Genomic DNA, 18,521 nt, shown 5'->3' on the forward strand with positions numbered 1-18,521 from the left:
GAGACGCGACCTGAAGAAGGAGGGTAAGTTAACTTACTCGTTTCCCAAACATTTTTGCCCCCTTTTGTTTCTGGATAATTTACTGGTGTTCTCAGAGAAGGATTCCATAATTAATCTCATCTATTCATAAAGATCAAATTTTTACCTTAGTATTATGTTTTTGCCACCAAGATAAGGACTGTTGAATTTGACTATATAATAGGTTATTATTCTAAGATCACCTTGGATTGAGCATGTGAAGAATTAACATTTTGTTGATAATGGGAGACAAAAATCTTAATGAAGTGGCCGATTCCCATGTTTTCCTCTTCAAGGTCCGTCTTTTAAACCATATTAAAAGGGTTAAGTGCGGATAGACACCCTATAGTATCTCCCAATCGCGGATAGACCCGTTGTAGTGCTAATCGTGCTGATAGACCCCCTGAACTTTTATTTTATTATTTCTTTTGATAAAGTCCAAAAATTTGTAGAGGTGGATAGACCCCTTTCGGTTCTATTGGTGTGGATAGACCCCAAATTGGTAATTTTTTGACTCCTAAGAGAATTTGAACTATTGGTACAGGAGGTCTATCCGCACAATTAGAACTACAGGGAGTCTATCCGGAATGAAGCCTCATTAAAATTTTATATTAATGCTTCATGTGTAAGTCGGTTTGGGATCAGTATTCAAAATTGGGATTTTCTTTCTGGTGTAGTTACCAAAGTATCAGGAGACATGGGAAATAAGATCAGATGAAACAAATGCATATTGTTCCCTGGATAGCAGGATTAGTAGATAACTTCTCTACTAAAATTCAAATGCACTTTGAATCAAGCATTTAATAGAGAACAAAACGGTTAATAATAGTGTTAGCACTGAGTAACATAAGTAATTGACGATTTACATTGAAAGATATGAAGAGTTGCTAATAAGTTGTAATTGATCAGAGTTATGGTGAATAAGTTTCAAATGTGAATGCTCACAGGAACCTGGTATTTAGTTCTCATCAGACCGCCTTCCTGTTACTGACAAATTCTATGGTTTTACTCAAAGCAGGACCATTTTCCTTGTATTTTTCTGGAAATGAAATTTTGGCTTCCTATTAACTTAGTTAACATTATCCAGACGTGCAGTTCTTATTAAGGAACCAGAGAATCTGGAAGACAAGCCTCTGGATGTCATACCTGCAGAATTTGCAGTGCAATCTTCGGTTCATGAGTACGGAGGAGGTGGATTTGCAGTTTTAGGAGATACTGTTATATTTTCAAACGATAGAGATCAACGGCTATACAAGCTCTTAATTGGAGGTAAATTCTCATGATGAACTCTTGTTACAGGTTTGTAAAGGGATTGTTTATTCTTTTTAACTTAAATCTGAGTGATGATTCTTTTTGATTTGATGGTATTGATCCCTATTAGTATTTTACGATTCTATTGGTTTTAGTATACTTTACCTTGAATTTATCCAGTCAAATTAGGGGGCTTTTTTTCTTGCCAACAGATCATTCACCAATGCCTCTTACCCCGGAGTATGGTGGACCTGTAGTTCGATATGCTGATGGAGTATTTGATTCTCACTTTAAGCGTTACATTACTGTAATGGAAGGTTAGTAGTTAGAAGACAATAATATTACTGTTTTTCTATCATCTTGTAAAATTACTGCTTTTTATGCACTAGCAATCTTTGACAGATCACCGCAGTAATTTAAGCCCAACTGCAACCATTGTGGCTATAGATATTGGTAGTGGGAATATTCAAGGTATATCATTATAGTAGCAACCTCATTTGCGTTTCTCATGTTATGTTTCATAGTTTTGCTGAGCAATCAGAATTTATGCTGTAATTTTCTATTTGTTTAAAATTTGATTTAATGTACGGGAGTTATTTTTATTTATATTTTCTGTTTTCTGCCATTTCAAGAACCAAAGGAACTGGTTAGTGGCAATGACTTTTATGCTTTCCCCCGCGTTGACCCAAGTGAAAAGAGGATGGCATGGATCGAGTGGAGCCATCCAAATATTATTTGGGATAAGTCAGAGCTTTGGGTTGGGTATTTCTCAGACAGTGGGTAAGTCTGAAAAGTATTAATCTGAAATCTCTGTTTCATTATGGACTTACATGACTGAATAATCTTGTTTATAAATAAACTGCATATTCTCATTAAAAGACCAATTGCCTGCCTAACCTGACCCATGCTGAACCTCATTTATAATGATTAAGGAGATTGGCTTTTGATATTTTGGTCTTACATTATCTTTTACAGGCTGGCATATGTAATTACATGGTTGAGGCATTTTACTTTCCTAATCGCCATTTCATGATTCTTTACAGTGATATATCTAAGCGACTCTGTATTGCTGGTGGTGATCAGGCACTAGTTGAGGCTCCAACTGAACCTAAATGGTCCCCCCAAGGTATGGTTGGTCTGTTTTATTTTCTTCATGTGTGTGATCTTTCTTGCTTGTAAGTTGTAAGTAATTTCTATGAGAATGGTTTAAATTATGGAGCCATTGCATTGCTCTGGTTTATTTTTATTATGCGCACCCCAGTTGGTATAATTAATTTAAGTGATCAAGACTTCTCTCTACTATAATATAAAACATAATTATCCATCACATTATCAACTGTGCATACTGCTGAAGAGTTATGGTGAGTTTTGAGTGTTATAGTTTTATACTCTTTAACATATCCCCACAGGTTGAGCAACCTTTTGCTAGAATAGTAATAATATGCCCTTGAACATCCAATATATTTTATGTAATATTTTTGAATATTAATAAAGATTTTATTATTGCACATATAATTTGGATATCATTTCTATAATTGTTATAGTATCCTTAGAAATTGTTTTTGTTAGATCATGCACTATGACGTGTCATTTACTTGGAGATATGATCTAACTTAAAGATTTCTTAAACTCGTGCTTAACCTATAACTAGTAAAGAATAATTTAGTTATACCAGGTTATTATGCATGACACCTACATGTGAGATGTGGTGGTGGGTCTTAACCTTCGGGAATGAGGATTCTCTGGGTGTATATATCATAAGCACACATTGTGATGTGTGTAACACTAGATCATATTTGAATTCTCTAGGACAAGTCACCTAGGAAATGAAGAATTCAAATTGTTACATGATCCCTTTGACTTGATATTATCATTTTCGATTTGATAATTTAGTATGCTTTGATGTGATGATTAAGCTTGTTTAGCAAGCGCTACACAATCTGAAACGTTAGGTTACTAGATTTCATTTAGGGAAATGATGAATATCTAGATAGGATCCAATATGCTCATTATGATGAGTTAATTAATTATGCCTTCCCATGAAGCTATAAAATTCCCGTCGGTGGGTGGTTTTGAATTTTTTTAAATTTTTTTTTATAAAAGTAAAATATATTATTGTTTCAGAATGATTTTTATTTATGTTCATAGGAATGACAACTTAGGCATGAGCAAATAGGTTCAAAAGAGTTGCCTAAAATAAATGATACTAGAGGGAACTGAATGTAAAATATTATTTATAAATAATTAATTCCATATTATGGAAGAGCTTTTATGAACAGTTGGTCAGATAGGGATTTGATGTTAAATTAAAATTATTAATGTGATTAATAATTGGTTCTCGATATGGGACCTAATTGGTCTCACTAATATCATTAGAAGAGGTATATGCAATACAATTCTATTTCTATCCTTAATTGTTATGGAAAGAGTATTTTATTTTTAATTGTTATGGAAAGAATATTCTATCTTTAATTATTATGGAAAGAAGTTTGAGTAATTAAAAATTGTTTTAAATTAAAATCAATAAGGCAAGTCTAATCCTATATATATGGTTCATATATAGCCTTATAAATAGAAGAGAATAACAGAAGAGAAGTAGAAATTTGAGAACCTATCTCTACTATTGGTCCTCTTCGGTGACGTGTAAATTTTAATTGGAGGCTTTTTTCTCTTCAGGAAGTTGAGAAATTTTCAAATAGATCTTGGGAGATGACTATTTCAGATAGATCTTGGGAGATAAAATTTTCAGGTAAATCTTAGGAGATGGATTATAAAAGATCGAAAAGTGTTTCAGGCATTCTCCTAATTTTAATTAATTTTGATTAATTATCATGATATGCATATTCCGCCTTGTTGTATGTCTTGTTTCCAACACCTTTCATGGACGGAACCTAGACTAATGAAGCGATATCTTTCATTTATTCTGGTTTAGAAATTTGTGGCTTGTAAGGTTCAAACCTGGATTGCTCTGGTACATCTTAAAGTTCCCTCCCATTGCACCATAACTTCAAAGATGTGTTGAGGGTTGCGAGTTATAATTTTACGCGTTAATAGAATGGCTAGTTGGATTATTTTTGTGTTCTCGAGATTGGGAGGTTAAGACTGAAGATTTTGTTTTGTGAAGTTTATTATGTGGTGCACCATAAGAGGAGAGCCCTTGGATTAGTGCAAATAAGAGGGGACTTAGTGATATACCTTCTTTAGATTCCATGGGAGTCTGTCTTCGCCATTCCCTATCAGTATGCCAATGAAGCAGCTTATCCATTTTTTTTATTGAGAAGCAAAAGATCGACATGAGATAATAAGATAGCTTCATTTCTTTCACTTTAACTGTAACTTATTGTTCCAATAGTCTGATTTTTCTTACCTTTTAATTTTAGTGCCGATGTTAATGGGTTTCTAGTCACAACTTACTAAAAATAGCATTTCTACATTGCTTGATTTTTCAGGAGAATTATTTTTCATTAGCGATAGGAGGAATGGGTTTTGGAATATTTATAAATGGGTAAGGTTGTCCATCCAGTCAAAAGCTTTCTTCATTTGGAATACACACTCATCTTTTGCATTGCTCATATTTATGCTCATTATCTGATGTTTCTTGTATCATATATTGTCCGCTTTTCTGTATTGAACTGTAAAGCTTAATCTTCCAGTGATTAAAAAATCAGTTTAATTGCAATGGTTAAGGTTATATAAAATGCGTGGGATAATACTCAAATATGTTGGGGTACTAATCAGTTCACTTTTGAATACCTTCTTTTCTATGCGCAGACTGAACATTCCAATGAGGTGGTTACCGTTTATTCTTTGAATGCGGAATTCACAAGAGCAATGTGGATTCTTGGCATAAACTCCTACGATTTTGCTGGAAAGGTTGGAGAGAATCATACTATTATATGCAGTTACAGGTTCTGAAGCTAAATGCCACTACATTTTATGCTCAGTTCATAGCTGACATGATTCTCCTTATGGAATTTATGATTAACTTAGCTGGACTCATGGTGTCAGTCTCTCTTATGCAGGAAGAATGGGAAGTCATATTTGGGAATGTTAGATCATGTTCGGGGTTCTTTTTTACCTCTTGATATTCCTTTTAGCTATATTACTAATATTGTAAGTTCACATTATGGAGTTAATAAGGCTCAAAATGTAAATACTTAAAAGATTTCCATGTTATTGAGGTAGCCAATTCACCAGAATAAATGATTGGTTACATAAAAGATACTGACATTTCTTTCTTCCCCAGACTTCTTCATCCTCCTGCTTCTATGTTGAAGGGGCATCTGCAACCCATCCACTGTCGATTGCAAAGGTTGAGGACAACTAAGACTGACTGATGGATGATTTACAAGCAAAAAGATCTCATCACTAGATGTGTTTATGAACCTTATACAAACTCTATTGGTATTATCAGGTAACTTTGGATGAAAACGTATCAAAAGTAAAAGAATTCTCAATAATTTGGTCTTCATCTCCAGAAGTTGGAAAGTACAACTCATACTTTAGTCTACCAGAGCTTATCGAGTTTCCTACTGCGGTGCCTGGTCAAAAAGCTTATGCATATTTCTACCCCCCATCAAACCCTAATTATCAAGCTACTGCAGATGAAAAGCCTCCTTTGTTACTTGAAAGCCATGGTATGAAGTTTTACTCGTCATAAATTACTTGAGTGAATGAATGCCCTTACCTTTTTCCTTTTTTTTTGAGATGTTTATGACTGTTTAGGTTGCTTGCTATAGTTTATGGATTCTCTGTTAGAATTGCATGCTTATGACTGAAGAAATGTTATTTTTTACAAACTAATCTACAATGACCCTTTGCACTTTCGCATTACATTTTATGTAATTTCAAAATATATGTTTTCCATCTTCTAAAAGGTAAAAACTGTTCTTCCATCTTCTAAAAGGTAAAATTGTTCTCCAGTTACGATTTAGTGAAAAAAGGTTCAATTGGGTTATGTGCAATCACTTGAAGTTTAGGGGTTTAGCGGAATAAAAAAAGTTGAGGGGGGTCTAGTGCAACTCCCCCAAAATTAGGGGAGTTTTCTATGATTATTCCTAAATTATAGTGGTATCTCTTTTGAAGGAAATTATACACACCAAAGTGTCAACGTTTCTTGGAAGGTGCCAAAGGATCCAAACTCTTAGGTGAAATGCATCATGAACTGAGACTATAGTTACACAGTATGCGGTACATAGCGGACCACTGTACGAATTTAGGTACGCAATTCGCCACTTAGAAAATTTGGATTCATTAGGGTGTAGCTTGCTTCGATACGCAAATTCGGTTAGTGGTACGTTGTAGATTTTTTTGGGTGCGCTTAAAGTTTTCCAAAGTATATAGTAGAAAATTAGAAAGCTAATTATGAATTTTAATATTTTTAACATATAAGATACAGAAATACTTCTTTTTGATGGAGTGTGTTTCTTTATTCTTTTTTTTTTCACATAGCTCGTTTTAGGATCATGGTGTCGTTCTACATTTAAGTAGCATATTTGTTTAGTTACAGCAAGGTCATCAGCTCATATATATTGTGTGTCTCCCTTCACTTAATTACACACTTTGCATTGCGTCTTGCGCATGCGCACTTAAAGCGACTTTGCATCTAGCATACTTAAAAGTGGTGCGCTAATTTTGGAAATCTGGTTTGTATATCGGAGCGAATCGGTTCGCAAATGTACTGGGAATTAGTTCGCAGTAACTGTGCAACGGTTCGAGGGGGTTCCGAAGAATCGCGTAGCGATGACTGAGACATTAATCTTTCATTTTATTTCATAGAAACATGGAAATTATCTCTAGTTTTACAGGTGATCGATTCAACTAACAGTTCATGGATAACTAGACATGAACATCGTTTTGCCTTTTCCGAAATTTCCATTGCACACTTTGAAAAACAAAGACCTCGGCTATGCCAACTCCAAATCCCATGCTAATAAATAGTGCAAGCTCAATGATATAGCATGATGATGATGAATAGTCGAGGGTTATATGTTGCACTACACTTGTTCTTCTAGGGTTTATATTGCCACATTATTTTGATAATAGACTTCCATAAAGTCCTTGATTTTTTAGTTACGAAGTGTTTGAGAATGTATTAAATTGTTCGCCTTGAGAGATTCTTCCAATCAAATTGTTGGAGAGGTTTAGAAAATGTAAGAAATTGAGAGAGATCAATTTTTGAGGAATCTTTTCTAATAGATGGTTTGTAGAAAAGTCTAATTATTCAAGATGCGTTATATTTCTAATGGACAAAAAAAATCCTCCTCATGAGGCTATTATGTGATAAGTTCAAGATGTGGAGGTTTTGCAGTTCGTCGGTCACCTTTTGAATATTACATTCAAATCTATTATTTGAGAAATCAACAAATGTATATGTTATTATTAAGATTCTTATAAGGGAAAAATACTGCATATTATATATGATTAAAACTTCATAATATCTCCCATAATGAGTTTCAATATATCCTTTTACTTCATCGATTCACAATCGAGGAGGTCATCATGGATCTCAAGCTAAATTATTTTGAAGACAAATTTCCAGCGAAGTAATTGGAAGAAAGATCAAATAATCGCACTTCTGAAAATATTTTTTCAAGAGCCACATGACTTTTCGTAATTTTCACTTGCTCATAAAATGTATTTTCTCGAAAAATAAGAGCAGTCAGGTTAATTATATGTCCTAATAAAAAATAAAAAATATCCACTATATGATTGCTTCCAATGTCTAAACCTTTAGTGATCTACAATTAAACAAAGTTCGGGATAATGGGCCTTTCAAATGATTGTCACAAGAACTGATGCCTCTAAATTGCATGTCTTATTAAGATGCAGAGGAATAGTCCCTTGGAGTTGGTTCTCTCTTAGTTTCAACACATAAAGTTTCAACACATAAAGGGTGCTGTTATTTTGAAAAATACATGATAGTAGGGGACCACTCAAATTATTTTGAGACAAATCGAGGACTTGGACATTGTGTGCTTTATAGATAGACGTTGGGATTTGTCCTTTGAGATTATTATTAGCAATTAACAACATAATAGTTTCATTAAGGTAGGAGAAAATGTTGGAAGGGATAGCGGATGAGATGTTATTGTTTGAGTAAACAAATGAGAGAAATAATGGAATTGATCCCTAAAGCATGTTAGAATGGAGATCAAGAGTGAAGAATGGTTTTATAGAGAAATTGAATGTTTCTTCCGAAAGTGTGAATTCGTTGTTGGATAGGTTCAAATTCAACAGTCATATAGCGGGCACTTTTTCATTTTACAGCCATTGGTTCTTAGTGACAATCATTTGAAAGACCTATTATTCCGAACTTTACTTAATTGTAGGTCACTAAAGATTTTAGATATTGAAAACAATCATATAGTGAACACTTTTTTATTTTGATTAGGATATATGATTAACCTGACTGCTCTTATTCTCTGAGAAAATGCGTTTTATGGGCAAGTGAAAATTACGGAAAGCCATGAGGCTCTTGATAAAATATTTTTAAAAATGCGATTATTTGATCTTTCTTCCAATCACTTTGCTAAATATTTGCTTTTAAAATATTTTAACAACTTGAAATCCATGATGAACTCCTTTATCGTGAATTGAGGAGGTAAAGGATATATGAAACTCATTACGGGAGATATTATAAAGTTTTAATTATAAATAATAGGGAATATTTTACCCTTGTGAAAATCTTAATAATAACATATACATTTATTGATTTCTCAAACAATAGATTTGAAGGTAATATTCTAAAGGTGATCAGCAAATTGCAAAGCCTTCACATATTGAACTTATCATATAATAGCTTTACGGGGAAGATTCTTGTCCATTAGAAACATGACGCAACTTGAACAATTAGCACTTTCTGTAAATCAGCTATTAGAAGAGATTCCTTAAGAGTTGACATCTCTTAATTTTTTACATTTTTTAAACCTCTCCAATAATTTAATTGGAAGAATCTCTCAATGGGAAAAATTTAATACATTCTCAAACACTTCTTACCTGAAAAATCAAGAACTTTGTGGAAATTAGTTATCAAAACAATGCGATAATATCATACTCCCTTTAAAAGCATGAGTTCGAAAAAATCTTTCTATGGTCAATATTACCCTTCACTATTTTGAATATTTCATTTATATCCTAATCTATTCTAATCATAATTATATCTTATCCTAATCCTACATGAACTATCTATAGCTTAACAATTAAAAAATAATATTAATAAAATATATAAAACATTTTTATGGTATTAGTTTGTTAAGATAAATAAATTATACGTAGGTAACATACTATAATACTTGAAGTATTACAAAAAAACCCTAAAAAATTTTAAAATTGCACAAAATATCCTGAAAAATTCAGAACTATAAAACCATCCCGAGGTCTCAAAACTTAAAACAACAAACATGAAATCAAGAAATTAACTGTAGTTTTTGAAGAACTTGAAATTTACGACTAACTCCTCAATGTCTCAAAAATTATAAAAACGTCCTCAAAAGTTTAAATTATAAACAAGCACCCTAAAAATTTAAAATTTTAAAACTTACAAACAACATAGGTGAATTCAAGGGATTACCATAATGCACCAGAAAATTTCTGACATTTGAAAACTTAAAATAACAAACATAAAATTAAGAAATTAACAGCAGCCTTCGAAGAATTTAAGATTTTTAATTAACACCCTCAATGTCTCAAGAATTATAGAAACACCATCAAAAGTTTAAATTATAAAAAATCACCCTAAGATTCTAAAATTTTAAAATTTACAAATAACAAAAGATGAATTTAAGAGATTACCCTTAGGCACTTAAACATTTAAAATTTACCGAAATTAACCAAGTTACAAAAATTATAGAAAAAACTCCTTCAAAATTTAAAAATAAAAAAACTCTAAAATTTTAAAATTTATAACCAGTGCACATCAAATCTAGAAACTATTAGTAGACCACTAAAATTTGAATTTTTTAAAAATTAATCTACAGTTTTAATAATTGCAATAAGCAACCTCAAAATTTTAGAGTTTTAAGAAATATCCTCACATTTAACAATTATCATCGACACATGAAATATAGAAGTTACAACTACCAAACTTAAAAGTATTTTTTTTTAAACGCTCCCAAAGTTCTAAAAATTATAAATCACACCCTCAAAGTTCAAAACCATAAAAAGAGCTAAAATTTTAAATATTAGTAAAGAAAAGTATAATTATTTGGTATTTTTCATTACGATATATATATTTAATTTCTCATATAGGGTTTGCTATCCTTTTTCAGCATCTAAAAAAAGTCGTTGATACTGGTTACAAAAGCAATAAGAATTGATTAAAAACATCCGGTTAAGGAATAAAAATTTAAAAAACATTATAGCTTAAAAGTTATTGTCACTAAATAAATTACAGTAACTGTATGTAATTTTACTAATAAGTTAGAGCAGTAAAAATACATTAGTAACATTAATTGATAGATGTTTAAATCCATAAAAATGATAAAAGACTATATTATAATAGCTTAGCATTACTTAATTGTAATTTAGAAATATTATTCTCTGATGTTAATAATATTTACAGGATAAAAGAATATACGAAATTAACTATGGAGAAACTATCAGAATGTTCAGAGATATTCTTCAAAAGAACCAAAGCTATTTCCATTACAAATTGGAAAATAAACAAAAATAAATCTAAAATTCAGAAAACGTCCATGAATCACTTAACTTGCCATTAACATAAGGCATATCTATTAAAGAAGCACTCATTGAGTTACATTGAAGAATAATTTAATAATTTTATCCCAATCAAAGAATTCTCCGTGAACAATGTTACAGAAGGCGCTAGGCAGACTAGGTGTTCGAGCCGGGACCTAGCGCCTAGGCGTAAGCCTAGGCGGCGTTTAAGCGTTTGACTATTTTTAAATTTATTTAATTATAATAATTCATAAAAATATGTATTAATTTTATATAAAATTGTTAAAAAACATAAATAATAATTTTAGATCCATAATCAACCATGCATAAATACTAAATAGCTAAAATAGTAACCAAATACTAAGAAACATCATCATGTCCAACATAATCAGTTAATCACAGTGAAAAAAATAAAACAATGAAAAAAAGATAAAAAATTTACCATGAAAAGAGGAGGGCCGACGATGAAGAGGAAGAGGCAGCGAAGAGGAGCCGAGGTGGCTCAAGGAGGAAGTGTAGTGATTAGCTCGAGGAGAAGGCAGTGGCGAAGAGGTGGCGGGAGCAAAGAAGAGGTGGTGGCAAAGAGGATTGAAGAGGATGCTGGGGGAGATTGAGAAGAGGAGGTCGCGGGAGAGGAGCAACGGTAGAAGAGGAGAAGGCTGGGGGAGATTGAGAAGAGGAGGCGGCGGGAATATACGAGAGAGAGGGAGAGAGAGTCAGAGAGATAGGGTTAAGAGTTAGTAATGGGTTCTAGTTTGGGCTGGATTTTAGTTTAAAATTAGTTTTTTTTCTTTTTTTGTCCAAAAAGCTAGGTGGACCTAGGCACCGCCTAAACTGGCCGCTCAGGTCAAATCTATGAGGCCAAGACTATGCCTACGCCTAGGTGGACGCTTAGGCGTCCGTTTAGGCCGCTTGTAATGCGTCCATCTAGGCCGTTTTTTACAACACTGTCCATAAAAGATATAATAAAAATTAGTATGTATTTATAAATTTCATACTTTGTTCTTTAAATACTAAAAAAATTAAATATTAATATTATAATTTAAGGCAATTTGGCAATGAAAAATGTATGCATTTAGTTTAGATCTTTGTGAAAAATGACAGGGATAGAGTAAATATAATATTATTGACATAATAAAAACTCTTATTAAGAGGTAGCTCCTAATCTTATTTATGTAATAAATTAGGAATACAAAGAATTTCATATATATGAAATGAACATTTATTCTTATAAATAGAAAAAAAAATCAAAGTCTGTATTTTAAAAAGTTTGTGTTGAACATCGAAAATATATTTAATTTCTTTGTGAAGTTAAACGAAAAGATAAAAGATTAACAAGCCTAGAAAAGATAACAACACAAAAAAATACAACTCTAGTTTGACGTCACAATCAATGTAGAGGATGAAAACGCTACTGTAGAATTATCCGGGAAAAAGATAAAGGTGAAGAATGATTGATCTTAGCTTAATAAAAATAAAACAGAAGGAGTAAAAGACAATATTTTCTGAATATTTCATAGAATAATTTAATTATTTTGAGTGAAATTAGGAATCTTTAGAAAGTAGTTTCATTAACTTTTAAAGTACTTTATATGCTTATGTGGATGCTTTTATTATATAAAAATATACTAGAGTTAGCATTAATCTTTAGTTTATAATTTTTTATGAAGTCTATCGATGATTAGGAACAAACTTCATATTATTTTTTGTATCGTTTTAAAATACTTTTAATCAATCATTTTGTCTTATTGGTTTTAAATATTCACATTCCTTGTATAACACTATTTTAATATTTTCACTTTTACAACACTATATTTTCTTAAGTAAAGCTTGGTTTCATGTCAATCAAAATAATATGAAAACTCAAATTAGCTTCAAATTATATTTGTTTTCTGTCAATTCAAATATCAACGTGAAAATTTAAATTGGGTGTGGCCCATTTAAATGGACATAAAAATAATCACAATATTAAAGTTTAGAGATAAAAATGAGCACAAACTATTAAAGTGGAACTGAAGAATAAATTTTAGTTAGAAAATAAGCCAAAAATACTTAATCATGGTATTTAACCATGTGCATTGCACGTACATAAAACCTAGTAAACCTAAAAAGAGCAAGTGTAGTGCAACATGTAACCTCTTACCATTCATCATCGTCAAGCTATATCATTTAGATTGCACTATTTATTAGCATGGGATTCAGAGTTAGCATTACAGTGGTCTTTGTTCTTCAAAGAGTGCAATAGGAATTTGGAAAAGACAAAAGAATGATCATATCTAGTTATCCATCAACTGTTAGTTGGATCAATCAACTGTGAAACTAGAGAAAGTTCTCAGGGTTTCATGGTTTCTATCAAATAAAATGAAAGACTAGCGTCTCAGTTGTTTATTCTCTAATAGTAAACTTTTGTTCATGATCATTTCAACTAAGAGTTTGGATCCCTTTAGCACCTTTGAAAAAACGTTGACACTTTGATGTTGTATAATTTCCTCCAAAAGAGATACAAATATAATTTAAGTATAATTACAGAAAACTCCCCTAACTTTGGGGGAGTTGAATTGAACCCCCTCAACTTTTTTTATTTCACTAAACCCCCTGAATTTTAAGAGATTGCACATAACCCTCCATGAACAATTTTTCACTAAATCTTACATGAATTTATTAAAATATAATTTAGGGTTAATTTACTTGATTTTTCTTGTTATTTCAGATGTTTGATGCCCGTGATGTGATTCATTTACGTCTTCAGCTTATTGTCCTTAAACATGACTGCAATCTTCTACGACTACAACAATTATTATCTATTAATGTTCGTTTAGATTATTTACTGTCTAAGTTATAGCTGTTTATAAATTTCATCAATATCTTTCATGGCTCTTTCTGCTTCAATAGCCGACTGCCTGAGTCCATTTTAGTAGTCGAAGATTTAAATGGTAATAACGATGCAAGGAGGTCTCTGTGGCTGATGACTTAATTGCTTTCTATGTCATGCAGCTCTCTATATGGATGCATGCTTACAGAAATATCTCATGAAGGTTTTGAGAAAGTGTAGTTTCCATTATACTACATACTGCTCTGTAAAGTTTAAATAATTACATGCAGGAGGGCCTACCTTGGAGTCATTGGGAGTGTTGGATCTCAATATCCAGTACTGGACCAGTCGCGGATGGGCTTATGTTGATGTGAATTATGGAGGAAGCACTGGTTTGTTCTTAAAACTTTTCGCTATATTTATAGACACATGAAAAACTTGATTTCAAATGAAATGCTTGCATAAAGCTTTCGTTTTGTTAATTCAGTCATTGACCACTGGATTTGACTGATAACAAGTGTTTCTATGCTTATCACTGATAAATAATGCCTTCAAATGGTTTATGCTTAACACATACTTGGGATTATGAGATTAATAATTTTACTGTCACTATATAGTTTTTTAGAATACACTTACGGGCTATTAATTGATGAATAGTATTCATATAAGAATGCGCTTGAAGGTTATGGGAGAGAATATCGAGAACGACTTCGGGGTCAATGGGGTATTGTTGATGTAAATGATTGTTGCAGCTGTGCTGAATTTCTGGTAACGCATCTTGGTGTTGTTTACAAATTCCTCCTTGAAGTATGCTAAAACTATTTTCTCGATGCCAATGACTAATTCATCTTGTGATCTATATGATATAAAAGGCAGAAAGTGGAAAGGTGGACGGTCGAAGGCTCTGTATAACTGGGAGATCAGCTGGTGGGTACACTACATTAGCCTGTCTTGTTTTCAGGAATACATTCAAGGCTGGTGCTTCCCATTATGGTGTAAGTAATCAGCCACGTGTTCTATGAACACTGTACTGTTTAGAGCTGGTAGTTTTATATTGATACAAGTTTTGTTGTGCATAAATTTAATTAAATCTGGGGCAGTCTAGTTGGTCACATGGCAAAACTGTGTCGCTCCCTCGTGGGGAGCCTAGGTTTGATTCCCATGTGCGCTGAAGGTGCATTAGTTGTGGTTGTTGGTGTTGTTGTTATGTGTGTCAAAGGCATATTTTCCTCATAATTTTTTTAATTAAATTTGATTATCTATTTAAGTTAACAGACCTTCCCAGGATACGAGGGATTTGTTTGTTGGAAGAAAGCTATGTGCATGAGCGTATTTATGTTGTGCTTTATCCAGAAGTGATTAATCATCCTATGTATTGGTAAAACAACAGATAGCAGACTTGGCTTCTTTGAGGGCAGAAATGCACAAATTTGAGTCTCACTACATCGATAATCTTGTTGGTAAGTAATGGAAGCATCTGAAGCTTCTAATGTTTGTCAAAATTCTATTAACCCAAATGTTTATTATATTTGGATAGTTAACTAAATCTTTTTTTTGGATTAGGGGATAGAAATGCATATTTTGAGAGGTCGCCTATTAACTTTGTTGATAAGTTTGCTTGTCCAGTGATTTTGTTCCAAGGCTTAGATGACGAGGTATGAATTTCCTGAACTTCACATTTCTTTTGTGAAGTTGCATATCTGCTGGAAAATTAATAAATTTTCTTGTTCCAGTTGTGAAAATACTCTCATCAAATTAGTGAAAATACTCTCATCAAATTGGAAAGAATGTTGTATTAAAGTTGTGATACGTGTCTCTTATATATAGAACATTTAAAATCGAAGTTCCTGGTAGTTAAGTGCACTGTTAACAAGAAAAGATGAAACAAACATGATGGAATAAACCACATTGCTGGTTACCCATTATGGAAATGATAACAAATTACTTACTATAAGTTTGTCGATAATGTAGATTGTTCCACCGAAACAAGCAAGGAAGATATATATGGCTTTAAAGGAGAAAGGTTTGCCTGTAGCTTTGGTTGAGTTTGAAGGTGAACCTCATGGGTTTCGCAAGGTAATGAACAGTGCAATTTTACTGGGGTCTGTATGAACTCTCAAATTAGTTAATCTCTATGGTGAATATTCTACTACTTACTAATCTGAATGTGTTTTTGAGTAGGCTGAGAATATCAAGTTTGCAGTGGAGCAACAGATGATGTTCTTTGCCCGGTTGGTGGGGAAATTCCAAGTGGCTGATGAAATTTCTGCAATTAAGATCGACAATCTAGATTAAGAAAATCTCTTGAATCCAGTTTCATTCTGTTTGGATGATGTTTCATTTATGAACATTTTCCCAAATAGATGTTGGTTACCTTTTTTTTTTTTTTTGACAGTGATGTTGGTTACTTTTCTTTCAGCAGTGTAACATGGAAGTTATAATAAGTGGAACTGGATCTTTTGATGATTATAGTAGTTGATTTTTTTTGCAATTTTGCAATCAAACCATGATTTACAGTTGCAAGCCCGGTAACAATGAACATAGAGGGAGTTATCATGAAGTAAGATTGTTTCAGTTATGAAGTTCCCCTTGATTTCCTCATCAAATAGAGAAAAGGAAAGAAAATCCTTAAAAATAATGAAGATCTTATTAAGAAAATAGGGAAAGGAGAAGAAAAGGTTAAGCTGGTGGTAGTGCCCACAGTAGGACTGAAGAAACTAAATGGTAATAAAATTATGACTCTCAACCAAACCAATGTAACAATATTATGACTCGTTTTGATCCAAAAAAAAATCAATCAGTTAGAAACCCTATAAAACATCCGAGATAAATATAGCTATGATATCTACATATAGATTTTTATGAGTACACACTAAAAAGTTTCTTTGCTATTATATTTTCAAAACAACTCTTACTTTAACAAAAAAAAAAAAAAAACATTTCTCATCTAACCACTATGATGTAATGGCTTTTCATAACTCTTATCATATCATTTTTTATGAAAGCATTTATACCAAAGAAAATTGAAAGTTGGAAAAAGTAAAAGGCAGAACAAAGCCTTAATTGCACTTATATACCCCCATAACTTATGGGCAACGCTTAGATACAACAAAGGTTTTAAAACTTGCACTTATGTACCCTTATACACCCCAAAGTTTTTAAATGTGACACTTAAATATCCTCGAACTTGAGGATATTCAAGTACAAGTTTTTAAATGTGACACTTAAGTTCAAGTTTCCAAACCTTTCAGGGTATATAAATGCTGCCCAAAACAGTTGAGGGTACCTGAGCGCAATATAGGGCAAACTATAGGGTATCTAAGTGCAATTAAAGAATAGAGCAAAAACTTAGGGCTTGTTTGGATTGAGGGGAATGAGGGTGAAGGGAAGTTAGGGGAACCATTCACCTCCATTCATCTTGTTTGGGAACACTTAGGAGGTGAAGTTAATTCACCTCCATTCACCTTGGTTCACCCCCTAAGACTATCTCCAGCAGGAGTCGAAATTTTAACTTTCTCTCCCCTGCCACATCACTTTATTCCCCCTCCACATAATTCAACAATCTTCATTTTCTATCATCTCTACAGCAGGAGTTTTTTCAAAAGATTTTTACTTTATTTGGGACCCACTACTACCCCATCCCTCTAACATATATACCCCACCTTATTTATTCATTTCTTTATCTTATTTCATATATATTACTACTACTACTATTATTATTACTAATATAACTCATTTATTTATAATTATAAATTTTTAATATTTACATAAATAATATATATTATTAATCTCTATTTGAAAAAGTTTGAAGAATATAGAAGCAAAAGCAAAGAGAAGGAGAATAAGGTGTTGAAAACTCAGATTTTTTTGGTGTCCAAATTACACAAGACTAATCTCTATTTATAAAGGTGAAAAAATAAAAATTATTGATATAAAAATTATAAATTAATTCCTAGTATTTATCTCCCAAAATATCATTTAAAAATTAAGAATAAAACAAAAAAGGCCAACCAACCAAACCTTGACACATGGCTCAAGCATGGGCTAAGGACAATTCGCGGGACCCATGAGGTTAGAAAAACCGGAGGTGAAAAATTCACCCATCCGATTTCGGTTTTCCAATTCACCCCTCCAAAAACCCCCTGCTGGAGCCAAAAACCCCCTAAAAAAACCCCTGCTGGAGATATTAGTATAAAAATTGTTACCCCCAAATTGGGGTGTAACCAAGGGGAAGGAATTCTCTTCCTTTCACTCAGTTCCCTTAACTTCCCTTCACCCCCTACGAATCCAAACAGGCCCTGCGCGAAAGAATGCAGGGGGTGAGCCTGACTCAGAACCTACTTGACATTATAAGGATGAGCTTAGCGGCCGCGCAACGGCTTCCTCACTCACTTCGTTCGAATTCTCCTCGCTCACCGCGCTCCCAATCTCTATAAAAACCCCCCTCGCCATCATCGCCGCCGTTATCGCTCTCCTCCATTTCCCACAACGAAAGCGACCCATACCGAACAATGCCTCTCCTTCCTCACCCGACATCGAACAAAGCGGGCAAGGGAGAGAAGAATAACGGCGCGTACGTTCCTGGAAGTCTCCGATCACCGCTGACGTCCGCTCCGGCGCCGAGAAGAAGCTCGGCGGGTTCGCGGTTGCTGGGGATGGAGGCCTGCTCTTGATCGAAACCCGGCCCAAAGAAAAAGGGTAGGCTCAAGAATCTTCAAGGGTGATTGAAACCCTAGAACTTCTTTTTTAAGTGGGTTCTAGT

The 18,521-nt window shown here is 33.1% G+C and overlaps 1 protein-coding gene across 1 annotated transcript in view; it reads left to right on the forward strand.

The window, feature by feature from the left end:
* Positions 1-16,250, forward strand: part of LOC109834578 — a 19,611-nt gene extending 3,361 nt beyond the window's left edge. The window contains exons 2-19 of the mRNA XM_020402614.1: positions 4-23; positions 1,106-1,287; positions 1,482-1,586; positions 1,672-1,740; positions 1,902-2,049; positions 2,313-2,395; positions 4,719-4,774; positions 5,041-5,177; positions 5,292-5,382; positions 5,516-5,581; positions 5,684-5,906; positions 14,050-14,151; positions 14,442-14,527; positions 14,632-14,754; positions 15,150-15,219; positions 15,323-15,414; positions 15,731-15,835; positions 15,941-16,250. Of these exons, the coding sequence (XP_020258203.1) occupies positions 4-23; positions 1,106-1,287; positions 1,482-1,586; positions 1,672-1,740; positions 1,902-2,049; positions 2,313-2,395; positions 4,719-4,774; positions 5,041-5,177; positions 5,292-5,382; positions 5,516-5,581; positions 5,684-5,906; positions 14,050-14,151; positions 14,442-14,527; positions 14,632-14,754; positions 15,150-15,219; positions 15,323-15,414; positions 15,731-15,835; positions 15,941-16,054 (1,872 nt within the window). The 3' untranslated portion in view covers positions 16,055-16,250. The remainder of the gene's footprint in view (positions 1-3; positions 24-1,105; positions 1,288-1,481; positions 1,587-1,671; positions 1,741-1,901; positions 2,050-2,312; positions 2,396-4,718; positions 4,775-5,040; positions 5,178-5,291; positions 5,383-5,515; positions 5,582-5,683; positions 5,907-14,049; positions 14,152-14,441; positions 14,528-14,631; positions 14,755-15,149; positions 15,220-15,322; positions 15,415-15,730; positions 15,836-15,940) is intronic.

This window comes from Asparagus officinalis, chromosome 3 (genome assembly GCF_001876935.1).
Source record: "Asparagus officinalis chromosome 3, Aspof.V1, whole genome shotgun sequence".
Classification (NCBI taxonomy): domain Eukaryota; kingdom Viridiplantae; phylum Streptophyta; class Magnoliopsida; order Asparagales; family Asparagaceae; genus Asparagus; species Asparagus officinalis.